At 41.6% G+C, this 24,180-nt stretch overlaps 1 protein-coding gene across 1 annotated transcript in view; it reads right to left on the reverse strand.

The window, feature by feature from the left end:
• Positions 1-24,180, reverse strand: part of ITK (IL2 inducible T cell kinase) — a 242,359-nt gene that overhangs the window by 109,657 nt on the left and 108,522 nt on the right. The window contains exons 7-8 of the mRNA XM_085617606.1: positions 22,840-22,905; positions 16,571-16,625 (exon numbers count right to left, since the gene is read on the reverse strand). Coding sequence (XP_085473732.1) covers positions 16,571-16,625; positions 22,840-22,905 — 121 coding nt within the window. The remainder of the gene's footprint in view (positions 1-16,570; positions 16,626-22,839; positions 22,906-24,180) is intronic.

Here is a 24,180-nt window from a genome sequence, read left to right on the forward strand (position 1 = left end):
CGTTCGGGCTGTAGCTGTGTCTAAAGGTCCTATGGAAAAATGCATGGGAAAAACGCGTTTTGGGACCCCCCTTTTTTCTCAGCCCCCACTTGACGAATCCCCCCGAGACTTTCAGGGTAGGAGCGGAGCGTAGCGCCCCATTAGTTTTGAAAATTTCGCGAGGATTCGTCGACCGGCGCCAAAGTTATTCCAAATAGAATGTTGCGGATTTCCTATGGAAACGTGGTCCTAACTATAACTACCTACTGGCGACCGCCAGTAGGTAATATATATATATATATTATCTACTGGCGGTCGCCAGTAGATAGTTATAGTTACAACCTAGTTTCCATAGGAAATCTCAAAATTCTATTTTGAATAACTTTGGCGCCGGTTGACGAATCCTCGCGAAATTTTCAAAACTAATGGGGCGCTCCACTCAGCTCCTACCCTGAAAGTCTCGGGGTGATTCGTCAAGCGGGGGCCGAGAAAAAAGGGGGGTCCCAAAACGCGTTTTCCCCATGTTATTTTCCATAGGACCTTTAGACACAGCTACAGCCCGAACGGCTGAACAGAATTACGTGAAATTTGGCAGAGAGGTAGCCATAAGGTCAAGGAAGTGCCTTTTGCAGGTCTGGTGTAAATCTGTTCAGTATTTCCTGAGAAAATAGCATTTAAAAGCATATCAATATCTATACGCGCGCACCGTGCGCGCACCCTGCCGTGCGCGAGCGCAATTCTGATTGGTTGTTAGATGTCGGTAAACATTCGAATCGGTCGAAACCAGGAAGTGTCGGCCGCCATTTTGCCTCTCGCAGTCTGAGGGGGTGAAAACAAAAGGTGGAGAACGTGAAAAGGGGGCAGAGTGGACAGTTCCTGACCCCCTAGCCTTGGTCAGGGGGTCACAGAAGGACCCCCAAGGGAGAAAAAAACAATTTTTAAAAATGTTTTAAATCGCGAGGTGCACGCACCCTGTGCGCACGGCACGCACTGCGAACCGTGGGTGCTTGGTGCGCGAAGCGCACCGAGCGCCCACAGCACACGCACGGTGCGCGAAGCGCCCCGTGCGCGCAGGGTGCGCGCACCTCGCGATTTTTACAAAAAAAAAAAAAAATCACGGTGCGCGCACGGTGAAAAACCTGAAAAAAAAATAATTAATAAATACATAACTTAGCATTTAAAAAAACGTACAAATTCACTGAAAAAACCATAGGTTTCACACACGTTATAGTTACGAATTAGCATTTAAAAAACCTTGCAAATTCACTTAAAAAACCATAGGTTTCACACATGTTATAGTTAGCTGGACATTTCACTCGTAAAAAACCAATGAAATTCTCCCGTTATAGTTACTGCAGGCAACTATAACTCACGCGACCGCAATCCTCTGCTGATGACGTCAGATATTACATCACTGATGACATATGTGTCTTTCTGAAAAATAAATATTTGTAATATATGTATAGCTAAAGAATAATGGAAGAAGACATGGGTAAATAAGTGTCTAAATACAGTGATGTAATATCTGACGTCATCAGCAGAGGATTGCGGTCGCGTGAGTTATAGTTGCCTGCAGTAACTATAACGGGGGAATTTCATTGGTTTTTTACGAGTGAAATGTCCAGCTAACTATAACATGTGTGAAACCTATGGTATTTTAAGTGAATATATATATATATATATATATATATATATATATATATATATATATATATATATATATATTCTCCAAAGGCCCACAAGCTTTAAGGACGCACTCGACACCAGCTGATAACCATCAGGTTTATTTCACAAAGGCAAACACAGCATCCACATTCCAAAGTGCAATTTCTTAAGCCTGACGCGTTTAGAAGCAAAACAGCCTCTTCTTCATAGGCAGCTCGAAATGCAAATGTTCCACGAAGTGCTCTAATCCCATTAACTGCATACACCTTTATCGACTCCCAGTGAGTCTCGCTTCGTGCGTTATGATCCTGCGCATGCTGGGACTTGTAGTCCCCATTAGAGCATTTTAGTAACCTCTAAGTGAGTTCGTGAACACAGTAGCATTACATAAAAGCATGTTTTTCCTCTCGTAGGGCACAGAATGCAGTGCTGGTTTCTATTTACCACAGTTAGTGTGCTGCTTCCAGGTAACAAAATAGTTTCCACCCACAGCCTTTCGCAGGATCATAATTAGGGCTCCCGGTTTTATGGTATTTATTTCTTTGCCATATCTGTCTGTATTTATCCATATTTATTTTTGGGGCATTTTATCTGTATTTATCCATATTTATTTTTGCCACAAGCAAAAGACGACGCTACAGGTAGTATTTTTCCACATTTATTTAAATTGACAATACACGCATGCGCTCGATTGTTATTGGTCAACACAATACATTCACCTGAAAACGTTGCCGTTGTATTACAAACACATGTGCATTTCAAGAGACTTTGAGGACAGTGAGGCTCTTTCTGGTTTGTTAATGAAGTGAAAGCCGTAGTTGTGGCTTATTTATCTTATGCACATAATTCAGCCCAACTCTGCTAAATGTGCCAATGTAGATTTTTTAATTCTCCTAAAGAATTTGTCACAATGTATTTAAAAGGGCATGAGTGAACGGAGGCTCAGCCCTTCAAACCTCTTCAGCATCAATTCCTATCCTCATGACTTTTTTAAAGTTTGTCAGCTCTCTTACCACACTTCTAATCCCAGCACAACTATGCAAAACATGTATGGAGTTTACTTGTCTGGATTGATAATGTTGTGAAATCTCTACATTCTGCATCACTACTGAGGGCCGTAGTAAACACTATAGTTGGTGATCCTCCCTATCGATGACCAGACAAGTCAACGCCGTCTCCTCAGCTTGCTTCCACAACCTTCGCATGCTCCGCAAGATCTTCCGATGGATCCTGACCGAGACCAGGAAGACGGTCACCCAGGCCCTCGTCACCAGCAGACTTGACTACGGAAACACCCTCTACGCCGGTACAACAGCCAAGCTTCAGAAAAGACTTCAACATATCCAGAACGCCTCCGCCGGACTCATCCTGGACGTCCCCCGACGCAGCCACATCTCGAGCCACCTAAGAGACCTGCACTGGCTCCCTGTCAACAAGAGGATCACGTTCAGACTCCTCACCCACGCACACAAATCCCTCCACGACCTGGGCCCAAGATACCTCAACGACCGACTGACCTTCTACACGCCCACCCGCCAGCTACGATCCGCGAACCTCGCCCTCGCCGTCGTCCCCCGCATCCAGAGGACCACCGCCGGAGGAAGATCCTTCTCCTACCTGGCGGCTAAGACATGGAACTCCCTACCCGTCCACCTGCGACTGACCCAGGACCACCTCGCCTTCAGGAGACAGCTCAAGACCTGGCTGTTCGAGCAGTAGCAGCCCCCCTCCCCCAAGCGCCTTGAGACCCTTCCGGGTGAGTAGTGCGCGATATACATTTCATGATTGATTGATTGATTGATTGATTGATCCACTCATAGTCAACTCTTGCATTAGGAAATTTCAAATCAGTGTTTGCACAACTCAGAATCCTAATTGAGACCACATAAATCCGTCAGTATAACTGACCACCTTCATCCAAAATAATAAAAACTTTTAAAGTGTGACCGAAATTAATCTAGACTGACCTCTGCATTAAAGCATTAAAGAGCGCATGCACATTGAAGCCGATACAAACCGAGACTCGCAACATATCTTTATCAATTAAAATATTTTATAAATCCTTTTCAGACAATTCACCAGCTCTCTACTCAAGAAACAAAGAATGCAATCAGGGTGCTTGAGATCGGAGATTAGCCCTGCACAAGTAAATAAACAAGCATGTGCACCAAATATGTAACACAAGGACAGATTCATTTTTGGTAGGCACGGGGAGATTAAGTGACATGTACACAGTGTACACAATGTACTTGCACTGAAAGAACAACCTGGCCACAAACTCAGCCAATACTCCGGCCCTGACTGTGAAGCTGCCATTAAGCTTCTCTTGGCTTTGAAGATGCAGTGGCAGGAGTGTTTGTGGCCGGATTGTTCTTGCAGCCACACGTTGTTGCTGATTTAAATAATATAGCGCAAACTCGGTATGGAGTTATTGGAGCGCTTTACATTTGCCCACAATTACTTAAGGACACATTAATTTTTGGTTGTCACGGTGCTATTAAGTGACAGTACACTGTGTACTGCACTTAATGAACAACCCGACCACAAACTCAGCAAACACTCCGGCCCTGACTGTGAGGCTGCCATCAAGCTTTGCTTGGCTTTAAAGATGCAGTGGCTGGAGTGTTTGCAGAGTTTGTGGCCGGATTGTTCTTCCGCCACACGTTGATGCATATTTAAATAATATAGTGTAAACTTGACACGGAGGTATTGGAGCGCTTTACATTTCCCACCAATTACGTACGGACACATTCATTTTTGGTTTTGGTAATATAAAGCGATAGTTCACTGTGTACCGCACTTAAAGAACAACCCGGCCACAAACTCGGCAAACACTCCGGCCCTGACTGTGAGGCTGCCATCAAACAAAGCTCGGCTTTAAAGATGCAGTGGCTGGAGTGTTTGCAGAGTTTGTGATAGGATTGGTCTTCCGCCACATGTTGATGCATATTTAAATATAGTGCGAACTCGGCACCGAGGTATTGGAGCGCTTTACCTTTCTGCACCAATTACGTAACGACCGCCATTCATCTGTCCCCCGATAACATACGTCGGAAAAATACACTTACCTGTGCCTTAAAATGGCGATGGGCTGCTGCAGAGCTCACTCGAGTGGCGGAACACCGGAGATGGCGAGAAAACATGGCAGCAACAAAAAAGGCAACCGGGAGCCTCCTTCTGCACTCAGGGTGGTCACTGTGAAGGTAAAAGAAGGAGGAAGTAGGGGGTGACCCCCCAAAATAATAGGCAAAAGGTATGAGGGTGGGGCCGGATAAATGTAGACACGCCCATACAGTGAGGCCGGGATCAAACCACGATTGGGTCAGGGCACGGCAGCAGGTCAAAAAAGACCCTAATTGGAAGATTTCTCAAGCAAATCAGAAACTGTAAGGCCCTGCAGGTGAGGGGCGTGTCACGGCAGCACGCTACGTTTGCTAGTATTTTACCGCTTCTACATATAAATACAGACAAAGGAAAAAGAGTTTTCCGTCTGTATTTATATGTAAATATCCGTTTAAACGGAAAACCGGGAGCCCTAATCATAATGCACGAAGCGAGACTCACTGGTTATCAGCTGGTGTCGAGTGCGTCCTTAAAGCTTGTGGGCCTTTGGAAAAAAGAAAAAAAAACATATATATATATATATTTATATATATATATATATATATATATATATATATATATATATATATATATTTCCTGCATGGTCCTCTTTTATGACCCAGTGGGCGCATCTCTGGTGGTCAGTGGTCGAAGTGGGGGAAAAAAAGTAGGGGAACTGTGGGCGGAGAATCAGAGGGCGGGAATAACCCAAGGATTGGATCAGTGGGCGGAGCCGGAGGTGTGGCCAGAATGCACAAACATCCCAATTTTTAGTATTTGTTTAGCATTTCACTGCCCAGTTTAAACAACCAATGGATACACATGATTATTTAAGGTTATAATGAGTTATTGACATTAAAACACATTCACAAAGTGGGATATGCTTCTAATCACAGAACGTCCCAAATACGAGAAAATGAGTAAGCACAAGCCATTTGTCGCAGAGCCATGGAGTTTGTCATCAGCACTTCTCCCTTTTTCCACAACAGAGGTTCAAACATGAATGGCAAAATATCCTAGTTTGCAAATGTTTTCTATATAATTATGGCTCTGCCATATTTGCCTCACAATGCAAGATCTGCTGCATGATCTGACCATTTAAACTAATAAATTGTTTATTGCTCATACGTATCAAAAGTTAATAAAAAATGTGACTTGTTTTGCTGCGGAGTAGATGGCTTATTGCAAAGGTTGACTGATCACCTTTCTCACTGTTGCATTTGTATGTTACACTGGTACTAATAAGGCAAAATATTTCCAGAGACTGTTAGCATGTGTACACATGTCAAAATAATAAAATATCAGAAAATATACTGCATTACTCTGCAGCCTTTTTTTTAATGCATAATTTAGTCAACCCTGCGGCATAATGTTGTCCTCCTTTGCTTGTTCCATAATTAATTCCAGTGGCCCCACAGCAAGCAGCACATGTTAAAAGTGCTTGTGAATGAAGCAGAGAGACTGTGAAGTTTGTGAACTTAGTTTGGTGTGCGAGCAAATTCTGCATTGCCAATCCCTGGTGAGTTGCAGCTACTACCTCTGAAACAATGCCAATGGAGATACCTATGGGTGAGGCAGACTGGCCTCAAGGGCAGGTCCGGCCTTAGCACTGGTGGTGCCCTGTGCATTAATGTTTGTTATTGCCCCCCAATGACCACCTCTGCCATGGATTCCCTCACTAACACCCTTTAACAGTGCCCCTCAATCTCCATAACCACACTCTCTCTCAGATGCATTTAATTTGATTTACAGCGCCACTCATACCAGTGGTCAGAGCACTTTACATCCCATACATTACTCAGAGACAATCAATATGTGTGTAAATCACTGTATAGAAATTGTTACATAAGACTAAGGACTACAAGGTGTAGGAGTCACATGAGAACCATACTAGTAGGCCATATAGGTTAATAGCACACTGTTCTATGTTAGGATTTTCACTTATAAACTGCAAGCAACAAAAGGATTTCTCTGACAAAAGCAGTAGCCCACTGACCTATTTACATTATATGCACTTTGTGATCTGCATGGTACATGCTCTTTGCAGCAGGCACATTAACCCTCTGTGCTACCTTTCCATGAGTCAAAACTTCCACTAAACAAAACTCCGATCTCTCTCTAGGAAGAACATTAAACACCAGAGTATTCATGACATTTTTATTGTTGCCGAAAATTGCTGGAGGCCAGGAAGGAGGCAGCAAGCGCTTTTAAAACCTTAATATACTTGAAAACTTAATGCCTCCACCCAGTCAGCGCCCGGTCACACCGGTTGCACTGCCCTAGAGCTGGCCCTTCTCAAGGGTCCTGTGACCTCAGTGACAAGAGTAACTGTTGTTCTTGGCTGTGCTGCTTCATAGGCCTTCCCGCAAGACTGGAGGTGAACTTCAGTATAGATTGTGGTGGACAAACCTTGAAGGTTAACCCAGACTTGCCAGTGCTAGGGTCCACCTGCTGCTGCTAAGACACCAGCGCTTCTAAGGTCTTGCGAAGCCTTCTAAGGTCTAGCATGGGATTGTACTCTCTCAGGAGAGTCGTCTGGTGGACTGGTTATTAAGGCTGAACCTGGTTCCCCAGTTCCAAATTCAGCAGCTTTGGTCATAGTGCCACATCCTCTCCCCCACTGAACACCATACTGCCCCACTGAGAAAAACTCACACTGCCTTCAACTACAAACCAATTGCTGCCGGCTATAAACACCTGGATGATGCTCAATTTAAATGACGCAATAGACAAGAGCAATATGCGGCCTACAAAAAAAAGTAGCAACATCCTGGAAAAAGCAAACACTCACAGGGAATGCTAAATTTTGCAAACCATGTGAAATGTAAGCAGGAACAACATGGTTACCTTAACGCTTTTACACTCACTATTCAGAAATCAGTGAGTGCTTTTGCCCGAAAAGTTAAGGACATGACTACAGGGCCTTGAATGGACCCATTTCAATGCCCTGCTGATATTGCTGATATCCTTACAAAACGTTAGCAGTATGGTAAAAAGACCACATCCCTGGATGCAGAGCCGCAGTACACATTTTGTTTTCCAATCCACACTTTGCAGTACCTCCAGGATTGGTGCACTAGTTGCAAGCCCAGGGAAAACAAAGACAAGAAAACAAAAATAGCGCTTCACTGGCAAACTCTGTAAAAGTGGCGCTAATGTGTTTGGGTGTGAATAAAATCAATCTGGCCAGTTTGCTACCACTTTGTCTTACTTTAGTTATTTTTCATATTTTTAACCTTTTATTCCAGATGCTGCACTTTGGAATTAAAATCCGACATTTCCGGCAATAATTATTTTCTTTTTTGGATCAATTTCACAGGGGAGCAAATAAAAGAAAGGAGAGGAAAGAGAGTGAGAACTCCATCTTGAATTCACGGTTTTCAGTAAGAGAAGAACTGCCAGACAGAAAGAGAGGGAAGAATGAAAGAGTGGGGGGGGGGGGGCAGTTGAAGCGGCATAGAAGAAGTGGACACTGTATTTTTCTTCTCTGAGCAAGAAGGAAAAGACAGAGTACTTTTACTTCTCTGCCGCCCGTCCCCGAACGCCAGGAAACGCCGAGTTTTATTTAAAGGCGATGGTGATTTCTTGCGTCCTGGAACGCATTTTCAAAATAAAAAAGTAGGGGAACGGAATCCTTAGAATTGAAGAAGTAGGGGCACACCGTGCCCTTCCGATCCCGCCCACTTCGACCACTGCTGGTGGTGCGTTTCGAGTACGGCAGAACCAAGCCGTTTCCAAATTCAAAATAGTTTTCCCAAAGGAATTCCTCTCTGCACTCCCAGCTCCATCCTTTTATTCAAATAACTTTACCAATACTCCAATTTGGTGTAGTTCCAGGGTGTTTATTAACAGCAAGCCAGCACACCCCTATGCGTTTCAGTCTCAGCTGAGACCTAGCTCATGGGGATGTTTTTGTCATCCCCGTGAGCAAGGTCTCGGCTGAGACTGAAAAGCGTACAGAGTGAGTACTGTACTGCCCTCCTATTGGTTTGAGTTCCACCAATGAAAGCATCAACTTGACAATTTAAACCAATCACACACTGTGTTGTGTGATGGTTTAATCGCATTGAGGAAGGCTATACGCCAAAAGGCGTCTGCTTAATTAAATCTATTGAATTGCCCCGTGAGTGCTTCTACCTGTTTTTGAAGTTGTTGTGCAACAAAATGGGTCTCACCCCCGTCAATGGAGGCACCTGCCGCGTGTTTGGCATCCTGGGTGAAGCCGTGGTAATGAATTTATTTGGAATACCAGAACCGCCGCTGCCAGAGCCCGTCGACTATGCAAAGTTGTGGATTATACAAATCCAGGATGCCCTTCCATATGGCGGATACCCGCGGGAGTCCTGTAGATGACAGCCAGCGCCAGGTGAGGGGCACACACTGTGGTGAGGGGTCCCAATGGACAACATTGTGGGGCTGTGATTCCTGAGTGGGGCCTGCAAATGTTGTTTCCTGGTGCATTGCAGCATGATGGTTAATTCTGGCATTGAGGCCCATACTATGGAGTAACTTCGGGTGGAAACACGGACGCATCTTAATGCTTGGGGGCCACAGCGAACCGAGTGAGAACTGTACTTCCCTTCTATTGGTTGGAGTTCCACCAAGGAGAGCAACAGCTTGACAATTGAAACCAATCACACACTGTGTTGTATGATGATTTCATTGCATTGAGGAAGGCACTACGCCGAAGCGCGTCTGCTTAATTAAATATTTTGAATTGCCCCGTGAGTGCTCCTACCTGTTTTGAAGTTGTTGTGCAACAAAATGGGTCTCCATGGAGGCACCCGCCGCGTGTTCGGGATCCTGGGTGAAGTTGTGGTAATGAATGAATGGTAATGGCATAAGTTGTAAAAGCATAAGCATTGTAAAAAAATGCGGGGTAAAAATGTGTGGTTAAGGCATGCTATGTATTTCCCTATGTATGTATTTCTGTCATACAACCAGTATGTGCAGGTAGCACAACATAATGAGAAACAACGATGTCCTGTATAAACTTCACCCAGCTCAGGTGTATGAATTTTCGAAACACCTGCCAAAATGACAGTTTACCATTTAGCTGCTACATTTTTCTATTATGAAGGTTTTTAGGTAATTCTTTTCAATCTAAGGCCCTTTTGTGGACTCTTATGGGGGTGGTATGAGGCAACTACCTACAGTGAGTTTAATAAAGCATCAGCAGCAGCTTCACCGTAGATAGTAGTCAGCTGAGAATTATTCAGATAAAAAAAAAATCACTCGCTAGTCCACCCACGAGAGGCATACGATCATATAAGAACTACTCTTATCTTAGAATTACTCTGTCAACCTTTATCAGGTTCACCAAGGAGAGAAAGACAGAGCCTTCCAAGAATTAATCCAATTACAGAGGGTTGCTGAAACCACCAACATCTTGTTAGGTCTAGGGGAAGGAGATGGAGGAAAAAGGCAACTGGTCAGACTTCCCCAAGATATAAATGGTGGACACCTGCAATTACTTCAGGAAAAGTGGCCACCTCACTCTCTGTTTTAACAGACACTACTTCCAGTTCTGCACTCTTAACATACATAATACTTCTATCAGGTGTGTTACGCTAATTAGTTCAATGGAAAGAAACCAAATCTACAACACCCAAAATGCAAAAGGTTGTCTCATGAAAGTCTAGGACTGGGAACAACTTTCTGTGATGAAATGGTGTGCGGTGGTCTCACTTCTTCATGCCACAAAATGCAAGCCATTTTCAAAGCTTCTCCAAACCCAGTAACTCTTCATGTCAGTTGTTTGCATGCCCAGAAGCAGGTAATGGGTAGTCAGACAAAATTTCATATGAAAAATGTTATGTGTCACAAATACCGTGGCCCAAAATATCATGAGGCACAATACAGAAGGTAAGAATATCGTGTTTTTAGTTATTTCATATTGTTATTTAAATATAGTTGTATATAATAGTGTTTTATATAATATAGTTGTATAAAAAAATCGTTTTTTATTAAGTTTTATCTATATTGGTTATTTTAGTATTATAAGTTATTAGCATTATATCATTTGTGTGTAATTTGTTGTAGAATAGTTTGTAAGCTTTTACATGATTAATATTTCAATTTAAATAGAAATTATTAATTTTGTAGTGAATTCTTGGTTTGTAGAGGATTAGGGTGGGGATGATTTCAAAATTCAAATTTTTATTTTGAATTCGCCACTTTTTTATTGTAATTTCATTTTCAATTGATAATTATGTATCTGTAAATATTGATTGCTATTTGAATGCCTTAGTTTAAAAAAAAAAAAAATTGGAAATTGGTTGACTGCATAGTTAATTATTACATTATGTTATTTAATTTTACATTTATCATTTGTTTTGATGATATTGGAATTTAATATTAATAATGTATCATTTTCATAATATTTTTTTATATTTACTGTATTTCTTCTTGGTGTTTGTTTTAAGGACTATAGAGAAAGAAGTGTATTCATTGAACCTTTTATTTAATTGTACTTCATTTTATTTCAAATATAACATTTTTATTTTTCAAATTCAATTTTAGTTGTTTAATATTTAATGAATAGATAATTTTTTTAACACGTTTTTAAACTTTTTTATTTGGTTTATAATTAAATGCTTTATTTAAAGAATTTAGGAGTTGAAATAGTAAATCAGATTCCACCAAATTACAACACTTTCCCTATTTCTGCTTACAGATGGAGGAGTGGGAATACTAAATCTGACCCCTCCAGAGTCCAACACTTCCCTACGTTTGCATATGTTGGAGTAAGAACAGTATATTAGACCCCTCCAAAGTACAACACTTCCCCTAATGTCGCTCAGATTGGAGTGGGAATTGTAAATGTGACCACTCCAAACTCATAGACTATCACTACTTTTGCTTATGGTTGAGTAGAGATAGTAAATCTGACACTCCAAAGTCCAACACTTTCTCACTATTGCTTAGTTTGGAGAGGCAGTAGTGAATTTTACCTCTGCAAGCAATTTTTTTAATATGATTTGTAAAACTTTAAAAAAATATATTTGTTAATTTTTAATATCTAGTATTTAATAGAATTAATTTGTTTTTTTTACTATTTATGTTTAAGTAATATTTTAAAATATGATGTTATTTATTCATGCAATTATTTTGAAATGCATATTTTTATTTTATGTTTGTAAGTTATACATTTGTACATTTTATATTTAATACATACTTATTTTTTATATTTAATATTTGTAAAGTTCAGTATATGTTTTAAAGTTAAAATTTGATATACTTACCCGGTTTTTGACAATATTGTGGTCTGTATACTTGTGTTGATATTTTGACTGTACTTACAAAGTATATACATTTGATATATGTGCTCTTAATATTCTTTTGGCAATGTTTGTGTCATCAATATTTTTATTGGGATAATACATCAGACAACCAGAAAATGACATGTTTTTTTACAAGTCAATATTAGATATTGTCAGTAAGGCAGTTGGTACACATTATGTTTGCTGTTAGCCCTACGTGCCAGGAACTATTTCTTTCTTTATTCTTTCTCTTAGTCTTTCACTTAACACAACACACACACACAAAAATACAGTGACACACATACTCTTTCAGTTATACAAAGTAACATTGTCACACTCTCTCAGAAAAAGGCTGTCATGTACACTCACACATTCTCTCACACACATTCATCTGCATAGATGCTCACACTGTCACATCACAGAGCCCACAAGCTTTTTGTGTAATATTGTGACAGCTCACATGCTCACTACAAGACTGCATGTACATTCACCCGAATGATTGCCTACGTGACAGATTGCATAACCTCTTAAGGACATGCGGTATGACACATTGCATGCAAGCTTGTGCCATCTTTTATAACAGATTGCATGGCACACTACTTACGAACTCTGAAGCAACTGTGTGATAAACAGCAGAACAAGCTGTAATTCAATTTGCATGACAAATGTCTTTAATGCTGTAAGTATCCCATAGAGTAACATGCTTCTTATCCACACAGTGATTCAGAACCTTGTCAGGGTAGAACATTCTATATTAATGCCAATACAACACAATGGCCAAGTTACTGGAGAAATAGAACAAGTCAGTTGGAATATAATCTTCTACATTTCCATAAACCAAATGAAAACTTTAAAATTATAGTATATCCAGACATGCTTTTGAAAAATAAGAAATTGAAGAGAGAAAGAATCAGAAGAAAAGGGGGAGAAAAGTAAATTAGAGAAGAGAAGTAAAAGAAAAATAAAGGTAAATGGGAGTGAAAAGATAAGTAAGACCTTTCATTTACATATCTTGGAACCATACGGCTGCAATATAAATATTTGCTAAAGAACACTTATGAAGCAATGAAGCCTAAACATACACATATATGGATGAAATCACATTATGAAAAACAATGCATATGAACAGTTAAGGGAGTATAGTAACTTCTTCAACAGATGTTTGATGTGTAGAACATTTATTTGAAGAGCAAACTAAAAAACAGTGACAGGTGACCAAAGATTGTGTCAGTCGAATGGAGAGAAATGTGTCCTTATGGAAAAGCTGTTAACCCATAATAGACCTCTCTCTCTCCAAGGCTTTGAAAACATTACTCCACCATTAACCTTAATCAGTTTGTTAGGCCTTATGGAAGATTCTAGGAAGTAATCCCTTTAAGTAAGATGCTGAAAAAGAATTGAACTTAATTATTTATAGGTGTGCTTAAAAATAGGAGAGGATTAGGAAATAGGTTTCTGCGTAAAGGAAAGACATTTTTAAACAAGAAGGGAAGAAGACTGGACAATTTGATGTCTGTCCATATAGGAAGAGGAGCAGAATCATCTGTAAGGTGAAAAAATGTGGATGGTTCTAAACAGAATGTCAAATGATAGGAAATAAAATTGGAGAAATTGACTCCCCCATTTCCTTAATACGTTATAATTTGGAGATAGATTATTGAGTTTTTGTATTATTCCATAACAATTTAAATAGGATTGCATGATGTTTATTAAAATAACTATACGGAATCTGTATAGGGATGTTAGAAAGAGTGTATAAAATAGGAGGGTCAAGCATCATCTTAATTGACTCCAATCAACCCCACCATGAGAAATATAGTGGAGTCCATTTAGAAGCCAGAGTGACTATCTTAGTTATTACAGAATCAAGGTTCAAATGCATTGTTTCTTTAATATTGTTCCTAAACCACAGTCCTAAGTATTTAATTTTTCTGGGGTCCACGTAAAATGAGCACAATTGGAATCCTGTTTATAGCAAAATTTACTAAGAGAGGAAATTTCGCATTTATCTGAATTAATTTTGTATCCCGATAGTGCAGCAAATTGGTCTACATCAGATAAAAATGCAGACAAAGAAGTCACTGGATTAGATATAAGTAAGAGAATGTCATTGGCATATGCAGCTATCTTTAACTGAATATATTTATACTGTAATCCTTGAATAGTGGGGTTCAGTCAGATTCTGAGAAAAAATGGCTCCAAAGTAAGAATGAAAATTAAGGGAGATAATGGACAGCCCTGAAGGACACCTTAATATAAGGAAAAGTATGAGGATTGTAAACCATTAACAAAAATAGGCGCCCTTGGAGAGGAATAAAGAAGAGAAGCCATGTTCTGAAACGTAGGCCCACAACCAAACAATTGTAGAGTCATGACCATTGACAGGTTCTTCCAGTGTGACCTGGTGGCACAAAGCAGAAACATTCATGAGATGTGCTCTATCTCGGTGTAGTATTGGCAGGAAGGACATTGATGAAGAATAATGTGCAATAAAATATGCTATTGATTTTACTGTTAGAAGTAAAGAGACACCGTACACAAACAGCTGTCTCAATACTACACTGGAGTAACTCCTCTCAATCGTGCAAGGGTTGCAGCTAGGATTTCCACCTGGCTGTTTTACTACCACCATGACTGGCCTTTTAATGTCCCAGCGGATACAAAAACAAAAAAATCACCAACACCTATGTTCCCCCCCCCTTTCAGTACACAATATAAACCGTAAATGTGAAAAAAAGATACTTTAAAAATGTTCTAGAGCTTCCCTAATGACCACTGATTGATAAATAAAATAAACAAAGACAAAAAAGGCCATGTTAAAAATGAATATGGATGGTTTCACATAAAGTTCTACTAAAGAATCATGTCCGGGTCTTTGAAGAATGTGAAAGCATGAACAGATGGCTAGTATTTTTCTATGAAAAGGTGGCAACCCAAACTGCATCTTCTGCCCTGCTCTCTAGCAGCTGCTCCAATTGGAATGTGGTGCCATTTTTTTTCAAAATTAAATGTTTTGCACTAATACCGTCATTAATGTGTCACACGCAAATTTACTGGGTGTGAATTTATTTATGTTTAGATTGACCATAGCTAATTTGGTCTGCATTTTTAAATGGTTAACATCGGGTTGGTATTCCATGTGGTGTATCTTTCTTTATTTTTTTATAGCCATGGTATTAATGACTGTACCAGCAATCTCAAATGATGTATTATTTGTTTTCTGTTCCCACATTAAATGTTTTCTTTATGCAATCCTTGTGGAACATGCAAACAAGCACCTACAGAGTACTTCTTGGACCAAATGTCTCTCACTGTGTTGCAGATACCTGAAAGTCTGAAGAACGTTTAGAGTGAGATCAATGTGTAGTAGCCTGTGAAAATAATGAGTTTGTGCGATTTTCATGTACTTTAACCTGATTGGTCCTTCGTGTGAGATTCATGTGTTGCTGCAGTAAATGTTAGAATTGTGTGGTTTAAGTTAATGCCACATAGAAGATTTTCCAGAAGCTTCTTTGCTTAATCCTTATGTGGGTATTCCTTCACTTGTCCTTAGAGCAGACAGATACCTTTACGGCAAAACCCCTTTCCCTGACATCAAAGCAGAACCTTTTCCTGACTAAGCAGAGTAGGGTGCTCTCTTTATAGAAGAACTGACTTTACTTAACTTTCCTTTTGAGAGAATTTTATAATAGTTGTCTTTCTGATCATCTTGGAATTGCTATTTCAAATATTATGATGACTTGAGTTTGTAAGTTTGCTAATCCTTCAATAAATATTTATGTTTTTTAAACTTAACCACTCTCTTTCTTATTTGTGGAGCCAAACGTGCTTCAAGTTATTGATATGTATTGAATTTTGATATTATCCTCAGTCAGAACTAAGGATTTACTGGAGACAGCTTTCTGAACCAGAATTTGCACCAGAATCTGCAGAGAGCAAAGCATTCTCACAAGTATGTGCTCTGAAAGATTCTCTGACAAACATTACTGGGATCAAACTTGGAAACTTCTAAAATGTTTGCATTGTGTGAGGAGGGGATCGATCTTGGCGGGGGCAGGGCTTTGTGACGAGCAGTGCCTGTGAGACATGTTAACCCCCCTCCTTCTCTCTCAAAAAGAGGGGGGAACAATAAAAAGCATCTGCAGGCTGTCACTGATATCCTGGTAAGATTTAAAAACCTCTGATTGGACATTGGTTGTGCAGATCCTCCAAACACAGGCTAGAAACCCACTCTGCACAGGGGTTTCCAGCTCACCCTATGTATCACCTTATGATATTGGCTCCTCATCGAGTGACCAAGTGGAGAGCCGGTGTTGTGTGACACAATGTGGCACAGTGTGTGTTGGTAGATCGGTAGGATTGGTAACTGCATGGCAACAGCTGATCTGCCTGGTGTGTGTACTTTAATGGCTGTTTTGACTGGACCAGCAATAAGACAGTTTGTCCAACTGGATACTGAATGTGGTGAGCTGTTCGCAGGAGAAATTTGGTGCAGTAACCTAGCATCATTATTATTAGTTTTAGTGACCTACTATTGCCCTACCTGCACAGTGTATACGCACCTCATTGTATAGCAGTCGCTCCGCCTTATTTCGGTTGATGTTCTTGTTGTACCACCTGAGGGATAAAATGACAAGATGAGTCAGAAATCTAGGCCTTAGGTTTATACACAAGATTATAGGTTAATTATCCACAAGAGTCATTTATCAGTCACCTACCAATGCATTTACTCAGTCAGACACAAAAGCTAACAGTCAGATGTACAGTAGGAAGAATAACAAGTGGGACCACAGACCACCAAAATGACTAAACAGAGCAACTAGCCAGTATTCACTGATGCAGAAAGGTGATATGTCAGTCATACATCAGAATGATCAGTCAGTGATTTATGCAGCAGTTTTCCTGTATATATTACTTGTATTCCGTATTAATCCGTGTTCCCAAGCAGGGAAAATATGTGCTTGTCATCCTTCCCTATAAGTGCCAGTAATATTGTTGCATCAGAAAGTAATCATATGTCTCTCTATCAAGCCACTGTGTATTCAGTCACCTTTGGTACTGTGCTATTCTACATAAACCAGGATTGGGCTCTAGGAGGTATCCGGGGCTCTGTCAGGTGTGAGCCTATATCTATCTCTTTATTGGCAGATTGGAAATGCTTGTGAGAGGGTTCCAGCAGTAGCTTTATTTTGTAATTTCTTTGCTTGCAGTTGCTCCAAAATTGCCTCTTCTCATTTATGAGACTCCCGCTGTTCTTCTCTGCTTGCTGCTAGGCGGAGATATTTGATAGCACCTTTCTTTGGATGAGTGTCCAGTTTTTCTTTAATGTTTGTTTGAGTTCTGCACAGAAACAATGTCACAAAATGGAGGTTTGCTACCCATTTATCCTCCACTCCCATTAGAGGTAGGTTACTTTGTACTTGGAACCCTATTGCAATGGTGGGTGTGCTTTGCTGGATCTGAAAACAAATGCTTGCACATTTCTTCAGCATGCACTCTCCTAAAGCATGTCTCAAAATGAGCTCTCATTCCAGAAATGTCTGACACTTGGGGGACAGACCGCTATTCCCAATGTGAGGACTGTAGCGGCATCATGAGGTCTCAGTTCAATCACCCATCCCAGAGGAAGTAGAGGTAGCTTTTCGTTAGTGTTGGAAAGGAACTGACCCCTTCATGGTGTACAGTCATGTCTCCTGCATGCGTGCCCAATTGCGAGTGTCTTTTTCGGCCCCAGCAACACACTAACCTAACATTGTGCATAAAGACCTTGGCCTGCCTTCGAAATAAGACTGATCCTAGACTTGCCCTAGGCCTGGAGGGGTTCACCAAGCAACCCCACAGTAGTGACAGAGGTCTACTGTCCCTGTTACAGGCTCCCCTGTACCGCATGGTGGTGCAGCATACCATGCTTTCTAGTGATCGTAACATGATGAACCCTCTTAACATGTCACAGGAGTGGCAGCCTACTGGTCCACCCATGTACATTTACACTGCTAATGGTGAACCCAGACTCCTAGCATGGAGATCTGAGAGCATCGAATAATGCGTGTTAGGTGCAAGAAGCGTGTTACACACTATATGAGTGCATGAGTGAACAAGAGTGACACAGGCTTGTGAGTTCAACCACTGGCCTGTTCATTTGCACATGATGCAGGGGAGGTTTTTTCCAGACAGTGGAAGTGTATTGTTGACATTCCTGAGACTGGAGGGATAAAACCCAGACAATGAAGAGTAGAAAAAAGAGACAGGTTTCCCCATAGTAATTCAACTAGTTCTTTTTGACACAGAGGGCTACTTAGTCTTCCTGAAATTGCCGTTTGGTATATGATAGGGGTGAAGGATGGTACAGCAGTTCCTGTTGTCTGGGTGTGAACGGTTCTTTATACGGGGACAAGCTCTTTGTCTCTCTTCCTGATCACTGTCAGCTGTGGCCATTAATAGTTGGATGCACACTGCTCACACTTCTTTGTGCATCTGTTGCGGGGGATCCAGTCTGGAGACAACCCTGCCGAGAAGAGCATCACTTAAGGCAAAGGCTGAGTCTAGAATTGAGTCTGAGAAGGACACAGAAAAACAGAGCTTACTCTAACCGGTCCTAAATATACAGACAGAGAATCTGGATCCTTGTCTGCCATCCTTCTATAAGGGTGGAAGCTGCTGACCCACTTGTTTTTGCAGTTCAAAGTTCTCTTTGAGCAAGGTAGGGGTGCTCCACAAAGTACCCAGAGAACTACTCCATAACTAGAAGTGGTGCCAGCCAGACAGCAGCTACCCAGAGGTGAGCGGGCATCACCAGGACTCTGATCCTAGAAACCGTAATAGTCCTGCCTGAGCGAGGGAGAAGGGGCAAGCTGACCATGTGGCAGGAGCTGATTGTTGTGTGAACGGAAGCGGTTACATAGAGCTGTGGTCCATCCACCAGTGACTCACAACTAGTGTGACTTGTGCTCTAGCTTGGGAGCCATCCCTGAACTCATCAAAGAAACCGCAGCACTTCTGAAGCATGCTTGAAAAGCTCCACCATCATCCATGTTGTTGAAGCCATGGCACTTGCCAGAGTGTGCCCAGTGATTGTGGGTGACACAATCGTGGCACAACTGACTCATGCCCAAGAGGTCTTTATCACCTGAAAAGAAGGTTCTTGTAAACCCTTGGTGCCCACCCTAGGTTACCCTGCTGACTGTCTGAATGGCTAGCCAGGCATGCCCCATAATATTCAAAATGGAGTACACTGCTCCGAAGACAAAGCTGCTGCCTCAAGGCACTGTGTACTGCAGCACAGATTAGCTATAATGTCGCTGGAGTCCTGAGCATTCAAAAGGACTCAGCCGTCCCCAAAGTGTCTTGAAACTGATTGCTCACCTCTGGAGTCCTGCACCTGGACCTGGAAGAAGACTGTATTGTCACCAATTCCCAGGAAAGTTAAGAAAAACCACCATCAAGACTCACCAGATCAGAGGAAATGTATCTGCTGCAACAGCAATACATGCCGCCTGCAGAAACTGCAGAAACCCACAAGACAGCCACTAACAGAAACCAGCCTCCCAAGCCACTGTTTTTGGGACTCTGCAAGCAGCGTGCCCCCCCCCCCCAAATGAATGCTGCTGCTGCATGACTTGACTAAAGCCCAGCACAATTCCAGTGAGCACAGAATAAGAGCAGAAGGACTGCCCCGGCTGCTGCTGCCCAGAGAACAGGTGACAGACTATTTATTGCTTCAGCCGTAGAGACTATAAGCTAAGGGAGGGGTAGCACTGCACCTGAACTAGCTACCACACCACAAGATCCTAAACTACAAGTGAGGGTGGGTAGAGTGAGAGCGGAGTAACCAACTAACATACTGGACTCACACCCGTACATCAAGTATCTCACAACTTTTGTCTTGTGGGTAATATTGTGCCTTATAGTAAAATAAAGGTTTTTCTTTACATGAAGAGAAGAACTAGGCTGGACAATCATGTTATTGCCACTGTGGGCTGTGGAGTTGAGTGCTGGGCCTTCCATACCCCAACACTAACCTGCCTGAGAAGCCTGTGACTGCTTGCCATCGCTACCACCGAGAGTCAAGTACTGAAGGGGCCCAGTTTTCAAAGCCATATGAGGCCGGAACTCAGGACAGTCGAGGCTGCGACCACAGCCCAATAGTCTTGGCCCAGTAGCCTCCCCCTGCCCTGTGGACCCCAAATGGGTTTTACATCAGATAGTTTTTCTTTTAGCTCTTCTGTCTGTGCTCCCCTTCACTTAGTAGTGACCGACAGTTACTTAAACCTCCCAAACGCCTTCTTACAAGTAAAGCAAAGTTGTGATTTGCAAGAAATACTTCATCGCACGAATGGCTCTGTAAGCTTCTCACTTCCATCTGAGTATCCCCAACAAAGGGACTCTTTTGACCCAGGATTGCATCACTCTCTTTGTAGTTCTGTTTAAAGGCGACTTTCAACAAAAAGTACTTGAGAACACCTGGATTTATTCATAGTTTCAATGTTAATGTCTACAACAACCCTCTCACAGTCTTATTTCCCATTAAACTTGTGAGGAAATAAATTTGCTCGTCTTCTGTCTATTATCCCAGATACTGGTATGATTTGTTTGGGAAGTACTATGGCGCTACTCCAACCGTGCATGTTGTATGCATTCTAGGGAAGACTTGTTAGTTTATCAAACATGCAAGTGTATTTTTGTCAATTTGAAGTGCTCAAATGTACCTTTCTCAACATCAATCTTCAAGAGTGCAGCGTTAATTAATTACATCCTGTTTTATGTCCTTCTGTTTAATAAAGTGTGAATCTGACCCAGGTGGTCTTCAGAGCACTGTACATAGAATATACGGTCAGTGGTGGCCGGCATGGATCGAGGGTGGCAGGGCGAGGGGGCATTGAGGTTGGGAAGGGGGTAATTAAAATTAAAATGTAACTTACCTCCTCACTGCATCTTCCTCGCTGGGTCCTCCTCTTTGCGCCGGCCGGAACAACCGGGCTCACCCGGGCTGAGGCTTCCCTAAGCCAATCACAACGCTGCATTGCAGCGTTGTGATTGGTCTGAGTGCCGAGGTTTGACGCTCAGCCAGGGAATGTGGGCCTGGGCATGTTCTCCACTCAGGCTGTAATGCAGTCTGAGTGGCGAACAGGAAAAGTGCGCATTAATGTTATGCCAGCCCGAGAGGGCTGGTCAAACATTCATGCGCACTTAGGGAGTGAAAACCACTCCTCTTCTCCCCTGCTCTGCCTGCAGATCAGCCCCATTCGCACTTCCTGGCAAAGCTGCCGCATCCACAAACAGGGAAAATAAAATTATAATAACTTTTAGTTATTATCATTTTATATTTCCTTACACTTCTGAAAAGCAGTGTGGCGATTATCCTCCGCCAATATACAATATAATGCAGTAAAATCTGGTTATCGTTAAAATAGGTGTCTATGAGAAATTACATAGTAACTACTTTAAATAAGTAACAGGAGCGTGTGGAATTCATAGGATGGTTAGAAAAGGCTGTGGCATGGGGATGTATACAGTAAAACAAAGTCAAATTACAAACCATATACTAAATTTAACAAATTTAATTTATACATTTATGAGAATTAATACATGTAGGAGAATGGGTGCCTTACATGAGATGGGCAGATATGACTAAACCAGAAAGACATACATACATTCAGAGAAACAAGCATAGCCGTTTGTGGGGAAGCAATTTAACAAAATCTATACCAAGGATAAATGCGGGTGCAGAAGGTAGGAGGCACACTAAGGGTGGGGATAGCATTTTAATATGGCATTTAGAGCACGAGAATCTTTCTAATTAGGGTGGAAATGTATAAGAAGAAACAACAGCATAAGGGCACAAGGAACATGGTATAGTCCAGGCCGAACAGGCTGCAAACACCCAGATTTTCCAATCAGAGTTTTAGGTAGTTTGATTACAATACATTGTTAATTTTGTCAGGCGTGAGAGAGAAGGTGAGGCAGAAGCCCGGTCCAGGTTCTGCATTGAGGATTAATCTATGCAGGCCTTGAGGATTTCCTTTGGTGATTTGTGAAGATAGAGAACGAGGGAGTATTTCTGATGTGTGTCGGGAAGGATGTTCCAGATTTTAGGTGAGCTGCTAGAGAAGCGCCTAGCAAAAGTGTTTGTTCTTTTAATGTGGGGATGTCAAAGAAAAGATTGCTCTTGGTTCATAGGCATTGAGAGCTCTTTAATCCCTTGAGTTTTGTGGTACATGGGAGTACCTACCTTCAGGGCACTGTAGGTGGTACATGCAGCTTGAGGAAGCAACATGCATTAGTGGGTAGGTATCTGAATGAGAAGAGGGCACGAGTGATGTGATCAGATTTTTAGTTTTTGTTAAGCATCGTGCTTCTGTGTGTAAGGCAGCTGTTAAAGGCACATGGTAGTATGTTACATATTTTCACTTCTGCCTCCTCACTACCACAAGGACCATAATCAGCCTGGAGGCCTAAACACTTCTAATACACAGGTCTGCATCCCCTGTCAGTGTCTCGTCAGTGAAAGGTAGGAGAAAGAAGGCTGTGGGCTGGAAACCATGCTACAGATGAAGACCTTAGTTAGTAAAACACCAAAATGATATATCTGTGCTATAAAAAACAACAGCAAATATTAAGTAATAATTCAAGAAATAAATTGTGATAAACCATACAACTATATTCATTTTCATACAAACGTTGGTATTCAGTAACACGCCTGAACAATTAATGAGTGGCAAATTATTAAATACTCTCTTGTATGATACTCATTGATTTTATTGGTGGGGGACAGAAAATGTAGAGCACCATGGAAATAGTAGTTATGTGAGGGTATTATAGAGCATTCACTTACTCATACGTGTGCAGGTTTTTGGGGTTCTTCTCCACAAGGTAGCTACTTGGTGCGTAACCTTCATGCCTGCAAAAAAAGACCTTGTTCATTAATTTGTTTTTATTTAATGTTAATCCGTCTGTCAAAGGCTCCTATTGGGTGACAACACTAAGGCACATGCATGTAGACAATCTATTTTAGTAAGACATGGCATTTTCCATCTGCAAAACCGACAGTGGAGGTGAGTCGCCAGGGGCTAATTATTGGACCCCTTCATTGGGCCAAAGACATTTCACTACTGTAACATGATAGATGCATTGACGAGGATTCAGTAAGAGATGTACAGTTAGCAAGAGCTATAGGGGTCTTGTTTCTTGTCATAAAGTAATGTTCAGGGCACAGCAGGTAGATTCAGCATGAATTATAGGCCACCCTCACAGAGGCATAAGATGAAGACAGAAGGAACCCTTACAAGGTACCCAGGAGCTGCCTAAGATTCTGTCAGGAGCTAGAGCATAGTCTCATGGAGTGCACAGAAGCTACGTAAGACTCTTTGTGGAGTCATCTGTAGCTACGGGACACCCTTCTGGAGTACACATGAGCCACAGAAGACTCTTTGTGAAGTCAGTGGGATGTAAAGGTAACTCTTCCTTGAGTCTGCTGGGGGGTTATCCTCTTGCAAAGTTGGTAGATGCTTTATGGCGGTCTTGTTGAACTTCTGAAGACCCCGTATACAGAAGCTGCAGAATACTGTGGATACAATCAGTGGGAGCTATAGAAGAAGAGCCAGCAGGAGCTAAATGAGTGAGTATGGTAAGAGGTATGAGAAAGAGGATCAGTAGGAGATTAGAATAAAGGGAGTCAACAAGAGATTTAGGTTTGGAAGTCTGCAGCTAGTTTGAGAGACCCCCTGGGTGATTTCACTCCTCATTTTCATTAACAGTCAGTCTCAGCACCACCCGACCAACAGTAAATTATCCAAGCCACAACTATTTCTGCCTTGCTTTGTTTCTTCTTTCCCTTCTGATGGATCCAACGCCTAATGTTTCAAAATCTTCAGCATAAGACCCTCACTTTTCTTCAGATTTGTTGAAGTTATTTAAATTCCTCCCATGGCAGGTCCTAATATTTTATATACACTCTGCACATTATAAGCACTGTATTTTTTCTTAAAAATGTGTACCCAACTGGTTACTTTGCCAGTGGTCACAATTCCCCTCTTTCTATTATGCGGTTGTAAGTGTTCCATTCTTTCTCATGCGGTTGTTCTGAGCTGATTTCTAACCTCTCTTGGTGGTTGAAGATACTCTTATATTCCTGTGAATGCTCTCATGCCCTTGCTATCTAACTTCTGTGACCTGA

The sequence above is a fragment of the Triturus cristatus genome, chromosome 7 (genome assembly GCF_964204655.1).
Source record: "Triturus cristatus chromosome 7, aTriCri1.1, whole genome shotgun sequence".
In the NCBI taxonomy this organism is placed as follows: Eukaryota; Metazoa; Chordata; class Amphibia; order Caudata; family Salamandridae; genus Triturus; species Triturus cristatus.